The following is a 26,560-nucleotide window of genomic DNA, read 5'->3' on the forward strand; positions in this document are numbered from 1 at the left end:
CTCACTACAAATCGTACAGTATTTCCGGGTAATTTACACATAGTAAACTCAAGATCTCAAAACTTCCAAACGGAGAGGTAAAATTCCCTTTTCTCCCCCCAAATAATATGAGATGTGTTGGGTTAACTGGATTTTAAAAAGTCAAGCATTTAAGGCTTGTGTGCATATTTCTATAGTCATTTGATGAAGTCAGTGCCCTTCAGCTACTTCAAACTCTGTAAAACTTTGATTTCATGTAACCTTGAGTACATATCCCTGCACGCCCCCAGTGTTTCACACATATTTCTTATATTTAAATGCATTCCACCCCCTTGCCTTTTGTATGGAAACAGACTCTGCATCTGTCGCCAAAGTCAAGAACTTCACTGTGTTGATTCACCTTGAAATGGCTCCGAACAGTCGCTGATTGCTTTGGCTGCAACAGTCTCTCTGCTCGCACTCTCTATAATCATATCTAATCTTCCCGACCAGATTGCTGCTCTGTGCCGTGTTGATATCACAACAAGTCTGATTGCTATCCTCAAACCCTCTTTTCATTTCACCCACCCCCCCCTCCTCCACCTCCTTGTCTCGCATGGCGTCAGATCCTAATTGAGATGAAGCAGTTTGTGATGTTTGCAGCGCTACCTGGATGTTGCATGTGGAATGTAATGGGCACTAACTGAACCCCAAATGTTTGTATCCATCCCCTCTTTCCTTCCCCTTCCTTTAACAGTAGCCGACGAGATTAACCTCACTCCTCGTCCCGAGACCCACACAGGTAAGGACTGGTGCACTGAAAAGGTAGAACGGAAAACTTACCTTCGCCACCGTCACATCACCTTTTCTTCTCATGGTTCACATCTGTCTTGTGAGACTGAGGGGTATAATTGGTGTTTGACTTTTATGTGAAATTAAAAGCCCCTGGGAGATCTGATTAATTACAGTGTTGCTGTTTTATGATGATATATCACACAATACTGTCCAATCAGATTTAGCACATTCTTTGCCAACATACACTGCAAACCCTCAAATAACAGCCGCTATTGGATGTAATGCCGTCTGTTTCCCGAGTAAGTAAAGGATGTGAGTACTACAATGGCTGTCATGGCAACTTCTGTATAATGTGTAGGTTAATTGCATTGATTCAATCATTGGAAGGGAGTCAAGGTGAAACTCACCTCTCTGTTCTGAGAAATACTGTATTTCATTAACTCGTTTTTTTCTGATCAGTTCTTCTTTTCTTTTCTTTTGTGCAGCTGTCAATAAATTGCAGCAACTCCTGTAGATATTTCAGATTAAAAATGCTCTAAGAAAAAGGCAAAGGCCGTTGAGTTGCTCAAAGGATTTGTTATTTTGATTAGTTTTTGACAGTTACTTAATGGTGATCAAAAGAACGGCAAAGTAGCACCAGTTGGAATTAAATGGTGCGTGAGAACAGTAGTCAGTAAAAAGAGAAACTCTGTGTAGCGGAGTAGTTAATATGACAGGAATATGCTGTTGTACTGATGGAATTACAGATGTTGAAATAAACATCATGCTGAACATCAGCAAATAAGAAATGTACTAAATCTGAAAAAAAGGTACCATTTGCAGACTATTTCATAATGTACAGTATGTGCCGATACTTGTCAATAAATGTCAAATTTTCCGTTGAAATTTCCATTAACTAATCAAAAGTGCACATAGTTTGATGAAAATATTTGCACATCAATGTTGGCAGCCAGTATTTATGTTCACTTGGTCAAAACCAATTTATACCTCTCTCTCACAGGTCCTTCATTTCACCTCAGATTTACCTTCACAGCCCATGTTTTCGACATTTACTCTTTGTATGATAAGACGTAAATGGGATTGATGTTTAGTTATTTGACGACACTTAAGCTGGAGAACACTTGTAGCTGCACGGATGAGACCAAGTTAGAGGAGTTTTCACGCTAGACTTAGAAATGAACTGCAACTTGTCTCTAGTGCTTTGCAGAACAGATCGATTCATAACAACAATGACGGACATTAAATTGCTCATATTGATCTACAAATATGAATTCAGTGGCAAACTTTCAGATTGTGCTTTCGGAGGGTTTATCCACCGTTCTACTCTATATGTATTTGTGTAGTAGTTTCCTGTGTTCGGTGTTTTGCTCATTCTTGACAAGACAAATATATCAGTGCGCAGAGTGAAGTCTTGCAATCCTGGCCACAGTTTGAGGTCGCTGCTGAACATGGCTGTGAAAGCAGTCGGGTGACTACAGATTTGATTTTCTCCCTTTTGCCTTCAATGCAGCTGTAGCACTAATTGTTTTGTGTGTGTGTCAGGAATTGCACGTGTGTGTGTGTGTGTGCCAGGCGAGGGAGAGCAAAAGAAGCACTCTGTCCTTGGTTAAGGCAGCGAGCTGACAGCGAGTCATCCGTCATTGTCATGTCTTGTGTATTTTCACTGTCGCCTTGACTGAATAGAAGGCCTGCCTCAGATATCAGCGACTTGGACAAAAAGATGGATCCCACTGAAGGAAGACATGCAGAGAAGGAGAAAGAGAGAGAGGGGAGATTTAGGGTGTACGAAGGAAGCTGTCTTGGTGCAGTTAACAGTAACTTGTAGGTACAACTGTGAACTCTCACTCAATAATAAAGTGTGAAGATAGAAACACAAAAAAGTGTGAAAGGAGGATCAAAAGAGGTTGTGTAGAAAAGTGTGGATACTTTGATCTGCATTTTAATACTTTTGTCGGAACCGTTTAACAGAGTGTCAGCAACCGTGAGATGGAGAGCAAATAGTTTCCAACATTCTGTCATGTTGTGATATCATGAGTTGATAAGGATGACATCGTGTGCTCCATATTTAATGCGCTGTATCTGCCAAATGGCGGCAACAGATGAGTCAGCTGCATTAGGAAAACAAAACTAAAAAAAAAAATTATTCTTATGTGCTTGTTCAAATGTTCCACCTCTATGTTTACAGTCTGATTAGCTTTAGGCAACTAAAACAGCTTGATTTAGATTGAAAGATTGTTTGTCATGCTTCAAAGAAATATTGACTTTAAAGGAAGCTAGTGTTATCATCATTGCTGCATTTTCTACTGGTCTCCAGTCAAACTCCTGAAAAAATGTGCAAGTGATATGAGAGCACTTGTTTGTGGTGTTAATCAAGTTGCCTTCACTGCAAAGCAAAGAGTGTTCTTTAATTATGCACCATTGTTTCATCTGAATCAGAGTGATCTGCCTTAACAATGAAATTCTGACATTATGTCATTGTACTGGCAGATTCTTAGTTTGAAGTTGCTTTTAAGGTGGATATTTAGTATAAACACGATGGAATCCAATACCAATTCATTCATTTTCCCTCATGTTGTGGGCTAATAGATTTTACCCTGTGTTTTTAAGTGCCCACGGTTTATTTTTACTTTGTGGGTCCCTGGTGTCACTTTACCTACTTTTTTAAAAACTTAAACTCTCCACTAAGCATAAATGATCCATGGTCCATTTACCAAAGCCAAAACACAACCATCCTGCTGAAACCAAAGACTGTGACAGTTCTGAGAGATGAGATATAGTAGCCCCCGTCTCCAGAGCTGCGATTGGCTGAGAGGTTTATTGACACAGGCCGCTGCCACATGTTAGACATGGACACTTCAGTGATGGAGGACAATGCAGGACTGTTGGCAGGGTCCACAACTTCATGTAGACTTTGTCAAACTTTCACATGACAAAGTGTCCCACGAGTGATCCCTTTAGAATTCAAGTACATCGATATTCATTTTGGGAAGTTTAAAAAAATATTTGCCAGATGTAATTATTTGCTATTACTGAGACATCTTTCAGCGTTTTCATGTTGTAGATTAATGTTGCTCAGTAGGCAGGAAGTCGCTCTTTAAACTGTCAAGCAGCAATGTAGTGACACATGACCTGACATCTGTCAGAGAGCAACACTGACCAATGGGCATTTATAGAAAAACAAAAACAGTTTGGACCAAAATACAGAGTTTGGTAAAGTGGATTCTGTGATGACCATTTAGGCTCCTCATTTAACAAGAATTGACACAGCCTGGGCCAATGTGGTAATTTGGATAAAAGCCAGATAACTTTGAAATGTCAGACTGGGAAGATGCTATATTACTGTTTCAGTTTGTGAATTTGTGTCACAGACCACAAAATACTCATTTTTGACATTCAGCTGCAGTTAGCATCCTTTGTCATTACATATTGAACTCTCTGCAGAGATTACAGAGGCAGTGAAATCCAAGTATTGATGATTTCCTTTTTGCAGAGTGGATCAATAACCCTGCTGTTGCCAGTTCCAAGTGAGTTTGGTGTCAGCACCAATCTGACCCCTCCTCGTTCCAGCTGCTATATGATAGCTCTGTATTTGTTATTGTAAGCCTGTCACTACTTAACTTGGTGGGATAATGTTTATCTGCAGATGAGTAGGAGTGTTCTCTGTCCAAACACACTGACACAGATTATTCAGAACGGACTGACTGGTTGCCAGATTTGAAATAATCCATTTAGTTGTCTTTTCACATTTCTGTCAGACCCTGTGTGTGAGCTGTTTCGCCAGACCTGATTATTTGCAATTTTGCTTGTTTTACCTCAAGAAAGAAATGCAAAAGAGATGAGCACGTGGTTCCCCTTTTTTCTCCCACATTTCTTGAGTACACTCTCTGTGGCCAGGTAGGCCTGACTGAACGGGACAGTGTTTGATAAAACCCTCATCACCAGTTTTTTTCTTTTACAAAGAAAAGGAAGTTTTTTTCGTGTTTGTGACTAAATGCCATTTGTCAGATCTCCAACACAGTGTAAATTATCTTTTTTTAGACTGCCACTGAAGTGTGACTGTAGTGAATGGCGCTGGGCAAAGCCTTTAAGTAAAGTGGGTGTGCAGCGTGAAAAGCCTATCAGCCCGGCTCTCAGTGAGACGTTAAGGGAACAGGACAGGCTGATGAGAATGAATGGGAGGCCGCCAACCCACTAGCTTGTTCACTCTGCATGTATTCAATTTTCCATTTCTGTTTTTTTTCCTGAGTATTTTTATTCTTTTTCTGGTTTCACTGTAAACAAGAAGCTTGGCACATTTTTTTTTTTATCTTGTTTCAGACTTGCTATTTGAAATAATTCTACAGCCCTGGCAGGTCATTTGAATAAATTTCAATATACTTTACTCTAATTGACTGTATTAACATTTTACTTTGTTTCTAGAAAGGCAAGTCCATTATGCTTAGAATAATAATTTAAATCACAAAACCCAGCCAATACTGTAAACATAATGTGACATCAAAGTCCTTTTGGCCCTGCTGAAGACGCAGATCTATAAAAGCGGGTCAAAAAGATATCGTTTCTTTTAAAAAAATAAAAGAAAGGTGAAGTTCCTTCCTTTCTGCCTTTGACATTTGTTTTTCTCTTTGCTCCTTTCTTACTCCTCCTTTCACTACAAACTTTATGCTGCTGTTCTTTTTCTTCCTCACTCCTTCTTTCCCTATCTCTCTCTCTTTTATTCACTCTCTCTTCCCTCATGGCACCACATGTTAATCTGTCAGGCCTTGTGTATTTTGCAGCCTTCTGCTTCAGCGGTTCTTAAGTGACACCACCCAGGGGATTAGGACTCGTCCATTTACCTCCATACTTCCTCACCTTATCTTCTTACATTTATTTTCCACCCGTACATGTTCTCAGCCTGTGAAAGGTGCCATATGGGAACAAAAATTATGCCCGCACCACCGTACAAATAGTCTTAGTTTAATTAAACTGTCATGTTTCTCCTATTTTGCTGATGGTTATTTTCATTCTGAGCCACATCTTGTAATGAAATTTGTAGTCAGTCAGGAGGAGTGTTAGACGCTCACAAACACACACACACACACACACAGTACACACAATCAATGAGCTTCCTTTCTTGGTGAAACAAACAGTATCCAGGTTTAAATATGGTGTGTTTTTGTCAGAGCTGCTTATTGGTCCTCTGAGGCGTGGCATGTTACGGTACACCAGGTGTTTTTTCTTAACTCACTAAACAGAGATGGTCCACCAGCAGTAGAGAGAGCACTTGTTTGATGAGGCAGACAATTCCTTTATTCGTTTATGCATAATCTGGTTTATGTAATTGTTTTCCCATTCACCGGCCACCAAATTCATACGCAAGACTGACATACTTTTACTGTATCACTATTTTCATGCCTCTAGTCTATTTTTTGGTAGATCCATGTACAGTGAGTGATATTTTGGTTCAGTGCCTCTCAAATGGTTTTGTTGCATTTAAGTAACATTCCTGCAGAACAGAGCAGGGCTTTGTTAATGTTACTATAGCTGGAAATGTGTAGGTACAATTAAGGAAAAATGGTGAAGAAAAAAGCTAGAGCATACAGTCTGAGAATAAAATGGTTTATTTGCAGGTTCTGTTTTGTTGCCATCACACTTACCGCATGTGCTAATGACATCTTCAGTTGACGTTGAGGGTCGTGGTGAGGTTTGTTTGAGCATATCCAAGAATGAGCTGTGGAGACTCTGAGGTCATACTTGGACAGCCTTTGTTGATGGTCGTGTGGAATTGGCAAGTAGTGGCTTGTTGTAAAATATGTCACGTTGCTTAGTCAGAAAAAAATTCTCTCTCATCCTCTCAATCCATCCTCTTAAATCATCCTCTTAGGTCATATTGTAACATAACTCTCATGATAAGGTTGCTTCTCTTGCATTAGGTCATCCTTAATCCTTGAAAATGCTTTAACATGGCTTTAATCATGACCATAGTCATGGGAAAACTAACAAAGTGTTTAAGGTTATGTAAACACAGATTGAAATCAGGATGGAATGGAACAGACGTGAATCTAGATTCTACGTTTTTAGTCTTTAAGTGTGTTTTTAGTCGGCTTTCTTAAAATAAATATTAGAATAGATTAGGAAATGATAAATGAGGCCACAGGTTGAGACAACTTTTCACTGAACTTTTGGCCAAAATGATACTGCCTATTGTCTTTCATCCGCATCACCCAAGCAATGAGATGCTGACTTGAGTTTAGTTCAAAGTACAGCTGGAGCCACTGTAGGCCTCTACTGCTGAACATATTTTTGATCCAAATTTTCTGAAAAAAAAAATGATTTACCATCCTTCCTCATCTATTTTAAAGTTAAAAACAATGACCTGGTAGGTGTTTAGCTGATTGGTAAGAATGAAAATGGACTGAATTTGGTCATTAAATACTACGGTATACATTTCTAAGATGGGTTGTTAATAGGGACTTTGTAGGTTTGGTGATAAAAGTTGGTCCATTTTCCTACAGCACATGCCTCTGTATCCTCCCATCAGGTTCTTCCACAAAGGATGTGGGACCATCACTCGGCTTAAAGAAGTCCAGCTCTCTCGAGAGCCTGCAGACAGCTGTTGCCGAGGTAACCCTCAATGGGGACCTCCCCTTCCACAGGCCACGCCCCCGTATCATCAGGGGGCGGGGCTGCAACGAGAGCTTCAGAGCAGCCATCGACAAATCCTACGACCGCCCGGCTGCAACAGAAGAAGAGGATGAAGGCATGGAGACATGTAAGAAATCCTCAGTTTGCATATCAGCCAACGGGTAACAAGTCTGTCCTGTTTCTGAGAAATCACAGGTTCGATCCCACAATGGCTGAAGTATCATATCTATCAGCAGTTGGGAGTCCTGCCCGTGTCCCTCAGCAAGGAACATCTGGAACATTTCCGAAATGTGAAATTGCACAATGATGACTTGAATGAAATTGCATTATGGGTTACTGAGATGTAACTAAACTGCACTAACATAACAATGGTAATCAATAACATGGACTGATATTGAAACTGTGTCACCTGGATGTGTGGCCTCTATACTCATGCATGGGAGTGAAAGCATTCTGACTAATGCTCTCAATGTATGGCAGCTGATTCTATCACTGCTTGTGGCAATGGCATATCACTGTCTTATATGTCATCACACTGTTAATATGAGGGATCTTAAGAAGGATTATAAAAAGGATGAATGTAATTAATGTATTACTTTTCATCATTTTATAAGTGTCTAATGGTCTCCAATGATTTCTATTTTCATTGTAGAACAGAGCTTTTCAATCACTTGTATTAGGTGCTTAGAAGACTTAATTTCACATTCATAAGACATGTGATTTGCAGTTATTAGGCTTATTGAGTTTCATGAGTGTTACAGTTCTACATGAATTACCTGTTCATTGGTTAAACAGAACATATCCTTTCTTTTCCTTGTTTCGTTCTCTGTCCCTCTCCTCATGTCTTTCCCAATCTGCAGTGGAGGAGGACACAGAGGAGAGTTCGCGATCAGGGAGAGACTCCGTGTCCACGGTGGCCGACCATACGCCACTGTCCGGCTCCGAAAAACCCCTGGTCAATGGCACTAATCGCACCAAAGAGGAGAAGAAGAAAGACAAAGACAAGGGAGGGAAGGAGAAGAAGAAGCAGGATGGTGGGAAAGAGAAAGACAAGGGAAAACCCAAGAAGGGCATGCTGAAAGGACTCGGGGACATGTTCAGGTAAGACTTTTCTCCTGATAGTTAAGACACTTGAATCACCTTGCAACTGTCTAAGAACATAGTGTAAGAAGTAAGTACACAGTGTGTTCAGACCTTATCTTGTCTTGCAAGTACATTGTGTACCAGACAGATTTTCATTTAACACTTTTACTGTATTGTCTGGCCATTGCACAATGTTAGCACGAAACCTGACCAATATCTGACCACACTGACCAATATCTACCGCAAACAGCTGATACACCCTTATTTAGTGAGTTTTGTGTGCCGTCTTCATGTTTGAGCAAAGAGCCCCTTAAATGTCGAGTTTGATGTGACATTATACCACACTTTACGAGGGCTCATTTTACCTGTCAATTAATCCTTTATGGGTAAATTGACAGAAATTCTCTCTCTCACTCGCATATACACATCCCATTAGTCCATACTTTCCCTCCCATTTTTCCTCCATTCCTGTTACCGTTGGTGTCCAGATCATTTGGTCTGCCCTCCCTCCATCTGATCAGCGGGGAAGCCTCTGGGCCCGGCCAGTAATAAAATATATCTGTATATCATATCAGCCAAAGTGGCAGTGACAGGGAAGGGAAAACAGTGACTCTTGTCTGAGAGAAGAAGCTAATGAGGTCCACAGAGATGGAGTGTGGGAGAAACAAAAGATGGGAAAGGAAGATGCAGTTTGGTGCAGTGGGTAGTGAAAGAAAAACAAAAATATTGTTGAAGACAGAAACTGAATTTTAGTGACTGATAAAAAGGTCTAATAAAATGCACATGGATGAAACTTATTTTAAACTAACTCCATGTTAGAGCGTAAAACTTTATTCTTGACCTCGAAAGCAGTAGTTGGCAAAATGATCTCAACTCAAGGTCCACTTATTAGTCTTCATCAGCAGATGGAAGTACCCCACTTGTCATTGGGAGGCCTCTTGTAATTAAGTCATTTATTTTAACGGTCATCTGATGACAGCTGAGCTAACCACACGACAACTGACAGCTCCATAAAAAGTTAGTAAGTGGAGCTTTAAGTGAGATTATATATATACGTAATATGAAGACATGAAGGTTCATATATAGACTCACCACTACACCAAATTCAACCCTTGTGTGCATCAACATATCTGAACAGAATTAAAAAAATAAGCATTCACTAGGTCTAATACAGAAAAATACACAGCCTCTAAAATTCCTCTTTTTGGGGGGTTTTCTATGGCATACTTGAGCCTTTAAATACATATACCGTAAGATATTGAATATGTCTTTCAAGATAGAGGAATGCAATGCAAAGAAGGACAAAAGGAGAGCAGTGAATGAGGGAGAGTTTACATAAAAGAATCAGGGAGGACGGAGGACCGTAAAAGAGACATTGTTGGGCTGTCACCAGCCAAAATGGAGCTATCTGGCCCTCAGGGGTGCCGTGGGGTTGCAGCCAGCAGAGCTCTGTCTCAAACAGGTGGGATCGCTTCAAATGACACCAGCTTACTTCTAGAAGAACAGAGAGACTCATGGACGGCAGTCGGGACCACACACACACACACACACACACACAAAGGAGTAATCAGCGGGATGCACATGGACAAATACTGCAAACTCGTGCATGCAGGCATAGTTTACACTCATACACATGCAGAAATGATTAGTAGAGAACACACATACATAAATATATTTGTTGTAGTCACACAGACATGGGAGGATTCTACAAAGCGCATAAACTGCCCACACATGAAGAACTGCACTGAAATCACAAACGCGCACTGCGGTAGTCTTCGTCGTCTCATGTCTACACATTCGCACACGCTGAATTCCAGTTTTCCTCTCGTCCCTCCAGATGATAACAATTGGTGTTTTGTTTAAGTGAGCATCAGCATTATGGTGCTCTGATTGGTTCGATATTGGCCACATCAGATCTGCTTCATTAAAACTGTCTGACGGCCTGTTTGATCGACGCCCAGCGTTTACTGGCAGAGACAGCTGTGCTCTTCAGAGTAATGATGTGAGATATATTCAACCCATCTGTACATCTAGTCTGAGTCACATCCTCAACTTCAAAGAATCATTCACAAACATTTTATTGCAGTATTGACTCAGCACACTCATGATTCATGGTAGCTCATAAAACCTTTGGCATTTTCTCCTCTGAACACATCATGTCAGGTAATGCTGTTTTACCAATTACTTACAAAACTTTGTTTTCATGAGCAAAAATTCCTCAAAACTGCATTGATGTATTATTGACACACATTTCAAATACATTCCACGATTCACCAAAAATAGAAACATAATCATGATTATTTTCTGGATGTTAACCCTGCTCTGTCTTTATGTAAATATGATATTGTGTTGTAAGTTTGAAACCGTTTATAATTTAAGTTTTCCTTTCATTACATCTTCCTGCATTTCTTTGTATCTAATAAAGTTTCCACACAGCAAACCTAAGAAATTCTAGTATCATAAAACTCTGCATTCTGCATAGAGTTTACATCATGGGGTTTAATAGGAGGACCCCAGACAATAATATTAGCCTAAGGACCCCCTAGGAGGTTAACCCAGCCATGTTTACATCATAAAATTATTTACATTACTGTTGCTGTTCAGTTAGAACAAAAAGGAGCAAAGTAGATTGGCTTGTTGGAATATTGTCCAAATCTGAAAAGACCAAGAACAGAATAAAGTTAGATTTCTTAAGATTTAGAGTTTTTGTGTTATGTAACATTGCATTAATAAAAACCACCGCATTCAGAGGCTCACAGCAGAATTATGAGAAAATCCAAAGAAAAGAACACCTGCATTGTTTGACTGACAGGTGGATATGTGGGAGCTCCAGTTTACTGTAGCAGTGAGCACAATAGCAACAAATGTTACTTAAAGGGGAAAATAAAGTTATCCAAATTTGCATGTTTCGTTACTGTCAACATGTCACGATGAAACAGAATACAGATGTGTGTGCTGGCGCAAACCGCAGAGGGTGAATGTGTTGAGAACAACGCCTTTTTTTTTTAAAGGCGTATGAAAGTGCAGCCCTGTCACACCATCAAATGTTATGTGAGCAAGCTGGTTCCCCTGAGTGGCCTCCACTGAACGTCAAAAGCTCCCAATGAGTGCCATGTGATTGAGCTCGAGTGTGAGTGTGTGTGTGTGAGTGATAGAGAATGACTGAGTGAAGGCTTTTGGTGCAGGAGTGTCAGGAGCTTACACTTTGATGTGAGTTTGCATGTAGGAGAGGTGGATCAGGAGTGGACCTGTAGAAGTCAGAAGTGTGTGTGTGTGTGTGTGTGTGTGTGTGTGTGTGAGTGAGAGAGTGAGATCAACAGAGCTGTCACCGCCTGACCCTCTCATGTCTCGAAGGCCTCACACTCAGTCCCAATCAAAGCCTCATTACCATCAACCCCTGCCAACAGCACAACCTGCCAGCTTTATCTCTCTCCCTGTCTCCGTCTCTCTCTCTCTCTCTCTCTTTCTCTCTCCCTGTCTCCGTCTCTCTCTCTGTCTGTCTCTCTCTCTCTCTCACACACACACACACTCTCTCTCTCACACACACTGATCATCACTTGGACTCTGAAGCAACACCCAGTCTGTTAGCTTGGCACCAGTGAAGACGGTCTTTGCCCAGAAATTCAAGGGCTGCACTAATTTTGCAGTGGTTTTAGTGTGTGTGTGTGTGTGTGTGTGTGTGTGTGTTGTATGTGTGCATGTGTGTGTTCTTGTCATGAACAAGTGAACAAGTCTGAACTTAGAAAAGGCTCACGCAGTGACAAGCTTCATGATGTGTTGCAGAAGAAGCACTGTGATGCCTGTTTTTTTTTAACATTTCCACCGTCTGCCCATGGGTTTTCTTAGGAACTCACACTTGCGTTTTTTGTCATGGATGGTGGGACATTCTTGCGTCATGCTCTGTTCAAAGGAACAGAACAGAACATGAGAGATAAGATGCTAATACTGATGGTTTATGAACTGCTGATAATGTTGTGTGTTCATTGTAATTTATTGCCTGTAGTCCCAGCTGTGCCTACAAATTAAGACCTGGCTGGCAGCCCTATGAGGCTGCAATACTCATTACATACCAGAAAAAGGAAAACATTGTCAGAAAAGTGAGAAATTAAGTCATGGCTTTGCTATTCATAGACCATACTATTAACAGCAAAAATCTCAAGTTTGGTCATATGGTGGCCTTTTTAGAACATTGTCAGGGTCAGCTTTCATGAGTCTAATCTGGACTTCCCCAGGTTTATTTGTCTTAGCTCTACCTTTAGCTGAATGGCAGTATTAGCATAATGTCAGCATATTAGTATGCTAATAACAGCATGTCAACATGCTAAGTGCATTTAGTACAGAGTGTAAAATTTAGCATATTTTCTTAGCATGCTATTACACAAATAAGAGCATAATAGAATGAATGTTCGCATTAAGTGTTTGAATTAATCACAAAGTACAGCTGGGGCTGATGGACATTCATGTTAGTGGCATCCTGTCAGTACAGAAGTAATTGTGACTTGTGGGTGGCACTAGATTTTATTCTTTGTTAGGATACGTCCTCTTTGAATGAATTTCACCAAAATCTATCCAGTATTTTGCTCATGACCAAAGTGTTGGCACACCAGACGTTTGCCATCCCCAAAGCCAAGCTGCAAATGAGCCATGAGTCACAAAACGATCTCTGTTACCATACTTTATCATCCGTAGGTGTGTTGCTCCCCCAGTGCAGCTATTAAAAGATAGAACATCCACTCTGCTTTGCTTGTGTTGTATTTCTAATTGTACCATAGACGGCTGCCGTCATGCTTAAATAAAAGTGAGACCTCACGTTAATCTGGGAGTAAAGTCAGTATTTTACTCTGATCCGAGATGACTAGCTGTTGCATTTATCAAAAGGTGAATGGAGGCCAGACAAACATTTCTGCATTATCACTGGCATTTTGGACTTTTTTTTTCTTTGACACTATCATGCTTTGATCATATTTTAGTGACAATAATTCCTGACTAAATCCCAAGTTCACCACTTTCTGATGAACCGACTGCCCTGCTTTATTGGCCCTCCAGTGGTACTGCATATCCAATATGCCACCCAAAACCCTCCACAACCCCATCAGACTTGTTTTCACTTTTTGTGCTGTTAAAAGGATTAGCAGTGACACATGGGTGGTCTCCTGAATTGAATTAGCTGAAGCCTTGACATTTTGAAGTTGTCTTTTCAAACCACAGAAACCTGTCAAAGCCTCTTTATCGATGGCGTCGGGCTCACAAAACGAGGCGGGCCTAACTGTGCCTGGAATATAAGATTATTAAATGCCCCGGTGTCATGGTTAATACTCCTGTCTCCTCTTCAAAGTTTTTCCCATTCAGTCATAAATCTTTGTGTGTGTGTGTGTGTGTGACAAAGAGAGTTGGGCTGTCTTTTAAAGGACTGTTAATGAAGTGTAGTGGTGTGGAGAGAGAAAGTGTCAACCGTCTTTCGCTGTGATAGATCACTCCCGCTCTTAGCATTAACGGCGAGCCGTCACTCTGAGCTTTTCAGGCAGCCGCAGTTAAATTAATCAGGTAATGGACCTTAGTCTTCAAGCCCCCCCACCATCCTTACTGCGGTTTCTCCTCCCGATTCCCATCCCTTGGCTTCCCTGTTTGTCTTTTACACTCCACAGCATCATTATTTGTTGTTGTTGTGTTGTTGTTAAGGGGGAGAGACGGGGGACAAGATGCAACTAAGGTTCCCAGCCAAACTTGAATGGGGGGGGTGTTACATGGCCAGCGTCTTACTTGGTTACCAGAACACCACTTGTTGGATTGTCTTGACTCCTCTTTAAATGTGATTTTAAAAATGAAAAGGTCTATATATGTAATTAGTTTTGGTAGACACTGGGTCAATAATGGAAAACCAGATTCAGCAGTAGCCATCTAATGTCTGCCTCATCTGTGTATTTGTGTGAGATCTGCACATGGCAGGCAACAAAAAGGACCAGATGCTGAACCCCTGGGTAGCATCTGTGTGCTGTGTGCACTGAATGCGTGTTCACTCTTCGTGGTTCACACTGATGCCAAAGCGATACAGGATGTGCGCTGCTAGTGCTCCATTTCCGTTGTTTTTTGGGCTTTAGTCCATTAGGCCACCAGGAGGCTGCAAGTCAGAGAATTAGGTTCCATTCTCTTGTAAATCGGGAGTATTTTATCCCTTTAAAGGGTTTATCTGAACTCACTCAGGGCATAGTGGAGACATCAGAGCCAGCTAGGTAACTGTGTTGAGTCTGTTCTCATTACTCTTATTCTTTAGAACTTAAGTGTGATTTTTGTCTCATTCTTTGTTCATTCTGTTGATTCGCACACACATCTTTTTTTTATTAACTTTTTCTTCATTGTTCTCACCCTTTCTTTCATTTCCCACAGTCCTCCCATTTCTTATTTTCTTGTCTCACACACACAATATTGCACAATTCTTTTAGATTTCATTTTGCCTTCTACATATTTTGTCTCACTCTGCCATTCTTTTTGTTTTTTTCCTCTGACCTTTATTCCCATTCAGTGTTGTTTTTTTTCCCGCTATTTTGTTTTAGCATTTCTCACACTCCTACACACTCACACCACTGGCTTTTCTCTGCAAATTCATTTGCTTGTTTTGGTTCCTTCTTCCTGTTTTTCTTCTCTGTTGCTCTTCATGCACACATTCACATGCTTCACATCTCAGTATGTATCTTTTTGTTGTATTTTTTTTTCTCATATCTTTTCTTTTTTACTCCAATTCTGGTAATTTACACTGTCTCACTCTCTCTCTTTAATTCTTAAACACACTCCACACATGCAACACTTCAGGGATTTTCACTTCTTTGGTTTGTGTTTGATCCTGTGACTTCCTCTTTCCTTCACTTTCTTTTCATCTTTCTCTATTTTTCACATTTTTCTTTACTCTCTCTCTTTTCTCGAAACACTTACACACACACACCTACACTTCATGAGGTTGTCTTTGTATTCTTCAGCGTTTTTTAGTTTTTGGTCTTAATGTTTCATTCATTGAGTTTCTCTTGTGTGCATTCATTTTTTTTTCCCTTGTTCACCATCTACTGTCTCTTTCATTAACACACACACACCTCTGGTTTCTCTCAGCATTGTCTCTTTAGAAGTCGTATATATTCTCTGCAGACCAATTTCCCTGTGAATAATCACGGAGGTTCATTGTGGAAGTGAGTGCGGTGCCAAAGTCATTTCTTCAACAGGCTGCAGCTTTATACTGAGTCAATCAAGCTGAAATATCTCTGCAATGGTTCCTATTTCGTTAAGCGCCACTCCCTCCCTATGAATATAATTACTGTGATGGGCTGTGTCTACACAGTCTTCATTTGCCCCCCTCCCCAATGAACAGAATTGGGTTCGAACTTGTAAGAAGTACTTTTCAAATGCTTAATTTGAGGACTTGACTGACTGTTAAGTCATACCTGTTGGGTGCTTTTGGTTTTTTCATCAGATCAATTGACTTTGAGTAGCTGTTAAGGCTCTGGAGGGCAGGAGTAGTACAGAAAAGTATCACATATTTATAACCTTACCTGCTGTCTCAATAGATGAGTGTCTGCGATTTAAATTATTTAAAATATACTCTTGAAATGGTTGTGTGACCTCCAGCTTTCCATCTACTCTCTGGCCTATTTCTTTATTCTGTAATGTAATTACACCAGAGACTCGCAAAGAGTTGTTTGATTAGAACAGTTTAAACAAATAAACGCAGTATTGTTATTTTTAGTTCAACCATACGGCACACCATAAAAAATATAATAATACTCATTCATTGTTCCTGTTTTTGTATTCCAGGTTCGGGAAGCACCGTAAAGATGAGAGGTTGGGGGAAAAAATAGATCGTAAAGGCTCCAGCAAGTGGAGGACAGAGGAAACGCAGGCTTCAGACGAGGAGATGATGAAGATGAGGATGGAGCAAGAGAGGTAAGTTCTTCATCGCAGAGCACTGGTAAAAGGTCCTTTTGTCTCTGGACCCACATGTGCTTTACTGCCTTGGGAAACACTATCAAAGAGGAGAAAATGTGTCCTAACATTGCAGCACTACCAAGCTACAGTATATGAATCAAAGTGAACTAAATGAATAGAATTATAGATTTTCTCTTGGGGATGACTCACAATGTTTTAAGTAAAAAAAAAAAAAAAACACCATGTTTTGAATAGCCTTGATCATGGTTACAAAGTACAAATCCAATTTAAAGTTTCGAGGTTGTCTCCCCTCGTTTGCCCCTTTCAGCTTTCCTCCTGTCTGCTCATTGAAGTTAAAATGCTGAAGTTAGTGGACTACAAAATTAATTTTGGCTGTGGCTTGTAAATCCTCTAGGACTGCTCCTTGCTTTAATAAACACATCTAGTTTGTGTTCACTCATACTCATGTTTTTTTTCACCCTAATACCAGTTAATATACATAATATGACCAAATGCATGTCGACAACATCTATCTTCAAAACAATGGCCATTAATCTGCTGTAACGGCCTCCACTCTTCTGGGAAAGCTTTCCACAAAATTTTTGGAACCTGATTGCAGTGATTTGTTCCCATTCAGCCACAGGGGCGGTAGTGAGGTCCAGCAGTGCCGTTGGGTGATGACACCTGGTTTGCAGTCTGCATTCCAGTTAATCCCAAAGGTGCTGGATGGGGTTGAGGTCAGGGGCTCTGTACAGGCCAGTCAAGTTCTTCCACACCAAACTCGAGCACAACATTTCTTCAAGGACTTCATTATGTGCTCTGGGGGTGTAGTCATGCTTCAACAAAAATAGGCTCTCCCCAAACTGTTGTCACAATGCTGGATGCGCGGTATTGTCTGAAATATCATTGTGTGCTGTAGTATAAGAGTTTGAATAAATGGCCTGGGTGGAACCATGAAAACAGCCTCTGACTAAACGTACACAAAACCATGAGGACAGAGTTGTACTTGTATTGTACCTGAGTTATGGCTCTGTCTAACTGTAGATTTTACAGAAGATCAGATGGAAACAAGTGGTCTTTGAAGTCGTGACCACAGTTCAGGAAGTGTATTCAGTCACTTTGTGTTATAGAGTAAAAGAAATGGTTGTGTCTTACTTTGTAAATAAACTCTTTTGTGCAATAGTACTATGTTAATGGGGAAATAATCTGTGTATTCAGAAAATAAGTAGATGGTTAGAGAACCCATCATTTCTGAGGTTTTTGTTTTTTTTTTACTGTTTTTGAGTGGGTGCCCAAACCCAAACAGCCCCAAGACAGCAAGTCTTTTTCACTGCATCGCACTTTCCCTCTCTTCACCAAACTAAATGTCAGTCGGGCACTGTGCCAGTTTTTTTGGGGTGGCAGTTTATAAATGCCAAGGCCATTACAGCCCTGCCAGCTAATTAATTCCCATGCTCTTGGTGTAGGGGCAGGAGTCATTACTCCCTGCAGTTGCTCGTTATGAAAATTTGGTGCGTAATTCTTTCTTTACGCCTGCAGAGGAGATAGTCCAATAATATGGTAATAGCCAGGTCTTTATTTTTAATTGGCATAAGGTTAACGCAAATGCCACGTCAGATAATTTGGTTGTTACACTGGATATTGTGAAAAGTTCAGAATGGTCCTTTTGTATGTTAATATAAACTGCTGCTTCTGTTATTTCTTGTCCTCAAATGTCGAAACTAGATATGGTACATATATTACCATGATGGAGCCGCAGTCCCTTTGGATCACTGAAACCTATTTAGAACTGCATTGTGGTTTTTCCAAGTTGTAAGTATATGAGTGAAGCCGATAACATGCATCCTTTTTAGTCATTCATTGAGCAGATTTGGTGGATTTACAGCCAGCCATATATTTTGTGGTTACATTCTGAATTCTGTCTTTGTGTATTTTACAAGATGTGAAGCTTTTTTGAAATATTGTTGAAGGGAATGTAAAGTATTTATTGGCATAAAAATCTGATAGATTTGTTGAAGCCTTCAGCACCACAGAATGTAAATGAATGGGTTTAATGCTCTCTTAGCCTTTAAACACTGCATACCTTTGCAAGTGCTGGGAAGTGTTTTTCTACATTTATTTAGTTTTTGTTTGTTTTCTTGTGTAATGGTTTTGCTATGTAGAGGGCAAGAAGCAGCTATGGGAAATCGGGCAAAATGTTATATGAGAAAGCAAAATCAAGTAAAGTAAGGAAGGAATTCTGTGTATCCACAGAGGAGGAACTGTCTTGGGATTGTCTGGTAGCAGTTCTTAAGTCAATGCATTAATTATTGTGTTCACTGTTGGATGTTTGACTCACTCCAACCAAGCGTACCTCCTCTCTTAGTACCTGAAAAGCACAAGCATGCTTCTCATTAGTATTTATCTACTAGATATTGACCGAGAGATTCCACTGAGGATGTGAAAGAATGTGGCCCTTTCAGTGTTAAACAATGATCCAGTTAGATTTGTTTCACCAAGCTGCTCTCCCAAGTTGAGCGTCGGCACCTCTCTGCAGACTGCCTGCATTGATTGGCCAAGACCAGGGGCTATGGTTAATCCAGCTGTGATTGACTAGATGAATGGATTTCCTTGCAGGTTTAAGTCTTTGGTCCCTGTGGAGTCCAACCTCACGCCAGACAAACAAATCTAGACAGACAGTTCAGACAGTACACTGATGTGTGTGGGAGAAAATGTATGGCCGTTTGAAGAACGGACAAGTATACGCATATTGAAATAATTGGTCATTTTATACACGATAAACATTGATTAGTAACATTCACTACAATTTGAATAAAATGCAGTCCTTTTTAACTAACTTTGGATGCACCAGCGCTAAACTTTAGATATTATTTACTAAAATTGAGGCGTTGGACAATTCTGATGTATTTCAAGTTGATGATATAGATTATATAGATTTAGACCAATCAATTACAGACATCAGGCCATGACAATTGATGTTGAAACTAACCTTTGTTTTGTACAGTTCAACATAGCGGACACCACAAGGTGTTGTATCTGGCACGCATAATTGCACCAGTTGTTGTCTTGCAACACCGAAGGTTGTAAAAGTTGAGCAAAGATACATTTTTTTGCATTTTATGCCAGAACCATATGTAGAATCAAGTGGTGCTGCAGTCTCAACACTGTTTGTTACTGAGTAACAATAACAGCTCAAGTCTTGTATGTAATGTATGTAAAATGTACTGTTGTATTTCTGTACCATTTAAGTGGCACAAATACATGAGAGTTAAATATGTCCGGATGTACAAATACATCTGGGCCCTTAGGATAGCTGCTTTGGCCAACTATTAATTTTGAAAATCTTGTATTGTTCCCCTTGTATAGCAGCTGCTTTCATATCTGGCGAAATCAATTTGTCGCCAAATCATAATGCATTTCCAGATACCCAATGTTATCAATCCAAAAGGACTTTCAGCACCCATCTAATCCGGCTGGACCTTCTCTTTTCATGCTCTTCCTGCCTTTCACCGTGGTCTATCAGTTGTGTCAGCATTACCGCTAAAAGGAAGGTTTATTACACAATGGGCACAGTAGCACATAATGGACCATTGTTCTGGCTTGATGTGCTAGAAAGGTCACTCGTCAAACACATTTCTTCTACCATAATGTCCCATCCTGCCATTTCTATACCCTTTTATCTGCGGCTCTCTCCCTCTCTTACTGCTGTGCACTGTTTTTGTTTAACCTCTGACTCATTTTTCGACCTCTCTCATTGCTTTTTTTCGTTGTTTACCCTTCACGCTGAGAGTATTTTCATCTCTCATCAGGGTTAGTCGTTAAAAAGAACACAATGTTTTCCTTATGTAAATATTTTTGGACTGAAAGGGTAATGATTAGGCCAAGTGTGATCTTCCTTCCTGTATCCTTTCAATCAACATAGTTGCATTATTGTTCATTTTTAGCATCAATGCTCTTAAAGTGTAATGACATAGAGGGAAGTTTTGCGTTTGTCTTTGCAAACTTTAACGGTGGCTCTGAAAAGTAAAACATTTTGAAAATGTTGCGTCCTCTGTGGAAGATGACGGCTGTAGTCACCCACGATTCACACCAATTACAATGGCCTGGTGGTCACCCCGTTTTTTTTTGATGAATGATCTTACACATTAGTTGCATCTGTGCACATTTCAGACCTGTTTTGTCTCCACAAGTGTAGATTGCCGTCTTTGCCTTTGTTCAATTCTTCAGCTCAAGCGAATTGAGAATGAATAGAGTTTTTGTCTTTTGTCACACAAAACAACTGGTTCAAAGCTGCATCCTTCCTCACTCAGAAACTGGCCCTGTTGACCGCTCCAGAGCCTCATTATGGGAAGGGGCTGCACGGAGAAGGCCAGGCGCTGGATTGGTATGTCTGGCCTTATCTTATCAGCCGCTGCGCTTGTGTATATAATCAGTAGCTGCTCCCTCTTCTGCTGCTGCTGCTGCTGCTGCTGCTTTCTCTGATGGAAAACACTGTTTTTCCTCTGGGTTTAAAGATAGATCCCTCAAGGGCCCTGCTTCCTTCTGTGCTATTAGATAATTGCTGAGTCCACAAATAGTCTAGAGACAGCTTGCAAGTCCATGAGGTTTCATGCAACACGTGTAAAGCTAAAAAGATTGTTACTCCTGTCCAAATTCAACAGGGGGCTGTTTAAACCATCAAATTCATGTTCAGCTTCATTTTTAGTAGAAAGTGTTTCCACCCATTTCCTCCTGTTTTTTTTAAATTAATTTTTCCTTTAATCCACATTTTGTGCCTTTCCTTCAATAGGGAGCCGTCCGTATTAGACTTATTGTTTCATTACGCACAGCATGCACATTTTTTTGAGGACATGTTTCAGATTTTAGCCCACTGAGTATTCAGTGAAGTTGCACCCCCCTACCTCGTCACCACTGTGGCTGTCCCATTCACTTTCACACTGCCATTAAAAAGGGGCCTGGAGAAAAGAGAGCAGAATGATAATTGGTAGTTGTAAAGCTCTGATAATTGGCAAGGCTGTAATTACGGGGCTGTGCGATAGGTAGTCCCCTCGCTGTAGAAAATGGTGTTGCCAGTTATTCACAAGATAATGGCTTAAAGAGAAAGAGTGTTTGTGTGATTTCGGTGTATTCGAGTTGTTTTGTATGCGAGACGGAAAGGTCTCAGAGTTGTGTTTGTTTGAGAGAATTTTAGAGACAAGCATGGTAGCTATACATTAGTAGCAATCTGTCAATGCAAAGCACTTCCCTTGTATGAGGTGTTACAGGGGCATGAGACTATTATGTATTGTTAATGGTATTATTCAGTAGGGGGAGAAAAAGCATAAATAACAGACTCCATGTCTTCTCTCCTTTCTGTAATGGAGAACTACAAAGGCACAACAAACAATCATTTGCAGATGTTGTAGTGGCTCGTCTGGTGTTTTGTTAATGTGACACCAGAGATTTACAGCGTCTCTCAGCTCCGCAGTGTATACACTACACGGCTTTAGCAACATAAAGGTTTTACCTGACAAAGTGGAAACCGGTAAGTTGGCAGTTACAGTTTCCCACGGAGCAGTTTCAACCATGACACACGAAGAATTTCACCGCCATTCAGACATTTCCTGTACAGTACTAAACCTGTAAACTTGAATAGCAAGGAGTATCAGTAAGCTACCTTTTTGAGATGGGCAATTTCTATTGAAATAACTATATTGTGATAGAAATATTGGGATTTAGTGCATGATAATAAAATTAATAAAATTGATTAACTCTTTACTGATAAAACAATCCGATGGGAATGTCTGTGATTCTCCAGTTAATTAATAGGGCCATAGTGGCCCAAACCAACTAGACTTTGACTAACCTACCTGTAGATAACCTACCTTTCATTTGTCTTCAGTTCTCTAACTGTGAATAAACTGAGGCTGAATTCAATAAATGAAACTTTTTTGCTGTTAAAGAAATATAGGCTATAACATTTACGGTGAAGGAGCTCAAGCTTATTCTTTTCCCAGTCTTTCCAGTCAGTATAGATAGAAGTGTTAGCTTAAAGCAAATGTCATCTGCAGGGCAGTTTAGCTTAGTTTCTTTAACAACTAAAAACCAGATTTCTGTTGTAGCACTTGGTAAATAAAAGCAAGAATGACCAATAGATGTATTTGGCATCGTAACCATCAGGATCCAGGCCAAGACCAGGGAGCTGAGGGAGCGTCAGGCCAGAGAACGGGATTACGCCGAAATCTTGGACATAAGCCGCACACCAGAGAGGGCCTCTGAGGAAGAGCACCCGTATGCAGGCATCAATCCCCTGAACAGCTCTGTGGACAGTGGGCACAGCCGGCCCCACAGCCCTCGAGATGATTACCCACACATCCATCCACACCACCAGCATCAGCTCTCAGATTCCCTCTACACCCAAGTCAGCAAGGCTCGCAACGACCGGCCTCCGTCTGCAGACAGGTAGGGGTGGATTTATGCATGCTTTAACAACTTCTTACAGCTTGGTGTTTGGGAGTGGGGCCAGTCACTGGAGGCAGAATGCCTGTTATTTAATTTCCTGTATTTCCTCCGTTCTTTGGTAATTATTTGGTAACATTCCCCCGCAGATGCCATTGCCGCTCAAGCCGGGTGATGGGCTGCCACTCATGGTTCAGTGACCTTTTTACCTCTAATTCAAAAGTGCGACCCAGTCATGGTATTTCAGTAAAAGGTCTGCCCAGGCCTGAGTCTGCCTCACAGCTCTCGCAAGTCTGAGGCAGCGTTATTGCGCAGAGACAGCAGGCTGGCTATCACACCTGGAGGAGGATATAATCACAGCAACAGAAGGCAGGCGGTAAATGTCAGCTCACCGACACAATGCGTCGTTCTCAGGGGGATGTAGGATTACACCTGGGAGGCAGTGAGTGAATGTGGAAACCTTTGAATATCCTTCTCTCTTTCTGTCTCTCTTGACCTTTCTACCTCTCTTTCTTTCTGTCTTTCGTTCTGTTGTTGATTTCACCTTGTTGCCACCTTTTCACACTATTGCATTTCCCCCTGTTCCCTGCCTGTCTTTGAAGCATTCTGCCTCTGCTACCAACATTTCAGACCATCCACGATGGACAGCTCTCAATTGTTTTCTACTTTGCATTCATATACAGCAGCGAAGTAGTATTATGAAGCTTAAATTCCAAGACAAAGTCCCCTGCAGAGAGTCAGCCAAGTAAAACCTTCTAAACACCTGCAACTTGTCAGCAGCAGCAGCAGCTCTCAGCTCTGCAGGTCTGTGCAGAGTTACTTCCTAATCCTCCTCCGATCAATGAATGGTGAGATATGTAGCCCTAAGATGAATCTGGGAAACTGGGAAGCCTATTGAGGAGAGCCGGCAGCATAGCAGAAACACAGGCAGGACAGGCGAGTACAACCACAGCTGAAATGAATGGTTTTGTCTTAGTCGTGGTTTTCATGCATCCCCAGATGGCTCCAGCAGCCTGTGTGTACTTCAAGAATGCTGTAGCTCGTATTGATTCATAATTCATTGTGCTGCTGTTGTCACTGTATTTTCTTAATCTCTGACGTGGTTCTGTTTTGGAGGTATACAGATGCACAAAGGAATATAATATACTAGCATGACAGATATGGAGTCTTTTTTTTAATTAGATGAGGGAATTCACTCGTGATTTAGACTCTACTCAATATATAAAGGTTTATAGCTTTTTCACTCATTCACCACATGAGCAATTTATTTTCTTCCCTACAGTACTGCACTATGAGATCTTTTTTTTCATTGTGCACATTGTACACCCCTTCCTCCTTGCAATTAAACAATTGTTTAATTGAGTAAGTCATACATCAAGCAAAGTATTTACCAGTTCCAGCATCTCAAATGTGATGTGTTTTTTTTTTTTTTCTCTTTGCGTGTGGGTGTTTTACATTTTACAAGTTCAATTTGAGGTTTTGGACTGTTGGTTGGACACAAGCAATCACCTTCAGCTGTGGGAACCCGTGATGAGTCTCTTGACAACAGCATTTATGTACATTTACAGAAATAGTGATAAGTCGGTTTGAAAAATAGCATATACAGCAACAATTAAGCATTTAGTAGTTGCTGCCCAAAAATGAATAACCATGACCACACAACTTCAACAGTTCTACTTCATTGCACTCCAGGCTCCAGGTTCCACTGGGCCTCAGAGTCATAACTCTTTATTGCATTTTATTTGGTAACAACACAGAGATCAAGCTGAGGTAATATTAGTCTTTTCAATTAAAGGGATGGTTTGGGTTTTTTGAAGTGGGGTATTATATGAGGTACTTAACCATAGTCGGTGCGTATTGCCAACGCTAGGTGGAGGTCAGCATTACCCGGGGTTTGGAGCAGCAGGCAGGACTACAGCCGCAGATGCTAAGCAATGTACTGCTGTGGAGAGGGGCAGCAGACACACGTAAAAAGGCCCATCTAAAAAAATGAAAACCAGTTAAAGTGTGAAGTGTACGTTATATTAGCCCAAGTGTACACTATACATGTATTAGACTATTTTATCACTTTACCTTGCTGTCACAGAGCCCTGTTTTTCGACGATGAACTGAAGCAGTTCTATCCATCTGTGTTCTCCTCTCGCTCTTAAACTGCTACAGATTTTTTTTTAGGTTTTCTGATGCCCCGATCCACAGCAGCACATCACTCAGCTTGCGTGCCAGTAATGCTGTAAGCTTCTTAGAATGAGACCATCGTCTACTATAGGTAGACTAGACGGACTATGGATAAGTACCCCACCTCAAAAAATGTTAACTATCTCTTAAAGATCAGCAACATATCTCACTTTCGTTTGACTTTGGGGGAGGGGGGGGGGCTTGTTGGGTTATATGGCATAAAAAGTGTCCAAACATCTTATCATAGTATTCTTTACGTGCAGCTGGTATACTTAAATGTTACTTTCCATACTGTCCTCATAGCTTAAGCTTAAGCATGCTGCCCCAGACTTGAAATGCTGGCGCTTTTCAGGAGGCTTTGATTACAGCAGTGTAGGTGCCAGGGACATAAACTCCTCAAAGATATTATGTTACATTCCCAGATCCCCAATCGTAAGAAAAATATACCTCCTGAGAGAACCAGGAAGCGTGTTTCCTGTTTCCTGTCTGCCCCCCGCTGAACAGGAAGTGAATTAGACCCTGCCATGCCAAGCAGAGGAGGGAGGGAGTCTCACCCAACGGTGGAATGTTTGTTATTATAGGACTCGAATGGCAGCTGGGACTGATATCAGAGCTTAAGCATTGTGGAGATTTGATCAAAGCAATAACATGTCCATAGAAGCTGAGAGTGAAGGAAAATGTTATTTTGTTCCTACACTAACACTTCTCTTTTTAAATGGCAGGCATGCCATGATAACTTAAACGTAAACGGTTTCAGATTTCGTTAGAGTCAGCTTGGTACGTAGCATGTTGCTGTGTGCTGGATTTGACTTTATCACTATTCAAATGAGGAAATGTTTAACTAGCTGAATCTGTGGTGGCTATTGTTTTCTTCTGTCTTAGAGAAGCAAATTGATCTTTAATTCCATATTTAATGGTCTCTTCATGCTCCAAATCAAGCACGATATGGCTTTCAAAATGTCACAGTTTTATATTAGTGTTTGTATAGCCCTTCTGTTGGTGCTGCCTTGTTGTGATTGTCACAAGATTATGACTCACAGTCAAACTGAAGAGGTCAAAGCTATAGCAGTGAGATTTGTGAGCGTCGCTCTCTTACATAATGATAATCTTGACACAAGCACAGTTTAAAACACTGACCCATGTCAGAAACCAATCTGGATTTAGGTACCTGTTAGATATTACTAGTCAACAGTAAAAAATAGAATCTTAATCTGTATGTGGTGGTATATTTTTGACCTTAGAACAACAAATGTCAGGTCTACGTCTGTAGCTTTTTCCTACAGCTTTCAAGTACATCTCATGGTCTTCATCAGCAGGTTGAGCCACTGAGCTACTCAACTCATTTAAGATTGCTGTGCAAAATTTCCTGGATCTAGTTCACTGCCTTGCTGCCTAATTTTGCACCACCTGTAAGTGTCGTATGGACTCTTGACTTAGACAGCAAAGAACAGAATAACACAGTGACTGATAAGCAATAATACAGTTGTGTCATACATTGTGATACTTGATTATGACACAAGTAAAAAAAGAGAAGGATAAATCTGCCTTTGTTGCTGCTACAACTGTTACCGCTGCTCCT

At 40.7% G+C, this 26,560-nt stretch overlaps 1 protein-coding gene across 3 annotated transcripts in view; it reads left to right on the forward strand.

The window, feature by feature from the left end:
* pard3ab (par-3 family cell polarity regulator alpha, b) overlaps window positions 1-26,560 on the forward strand; it is a 216,593-nt gene that overhangs the window by 142,653 nt on the left and 47,380 nt on the right. For 2 of the 3 annotated variants that reach the window (XM_070844550.1, XM_070844551.1), the window contains exons 19-22: window positions 7,274-7,504; window positions 8,238-8,478; window positions 16,258-16,386; window positions 22,528-22,809. In XM_070844550.1, the coding sequence (XP_070700651.1) occupies window positions 7,274-7,504; window positions 8,238-8,478; window positions 16,258-16,386; window positions 22,528-22,809 (883 nt within the window). Of the gene's footprint in view, window positions 1-715; window positions 761-7,273; window positions 7,505-8,237; window positions 8,479-16,257; window positions 16,387-22,527; window positions 22,810-26,560 lie in introns of all 3 variants that reach the window. The other variant, XM_070844549.1, reaches the window with a different exon arrangement.

Source organism: Pempheris klunzingeri, chromosome 15, assembly GCF_042242105.1.
Source record: "Pempheris klunzingeri isolate RE-2024b chromosome 15, fPemKlu1.hap1, whole genome shotgun sequence".
Taxonomy (NCBI): Eukaryota; Metazoa; Chordata; class Actinopteri; order Acropomatiformes; family Pempheridae; genus Pempheris; species Pempheris klunzingeri.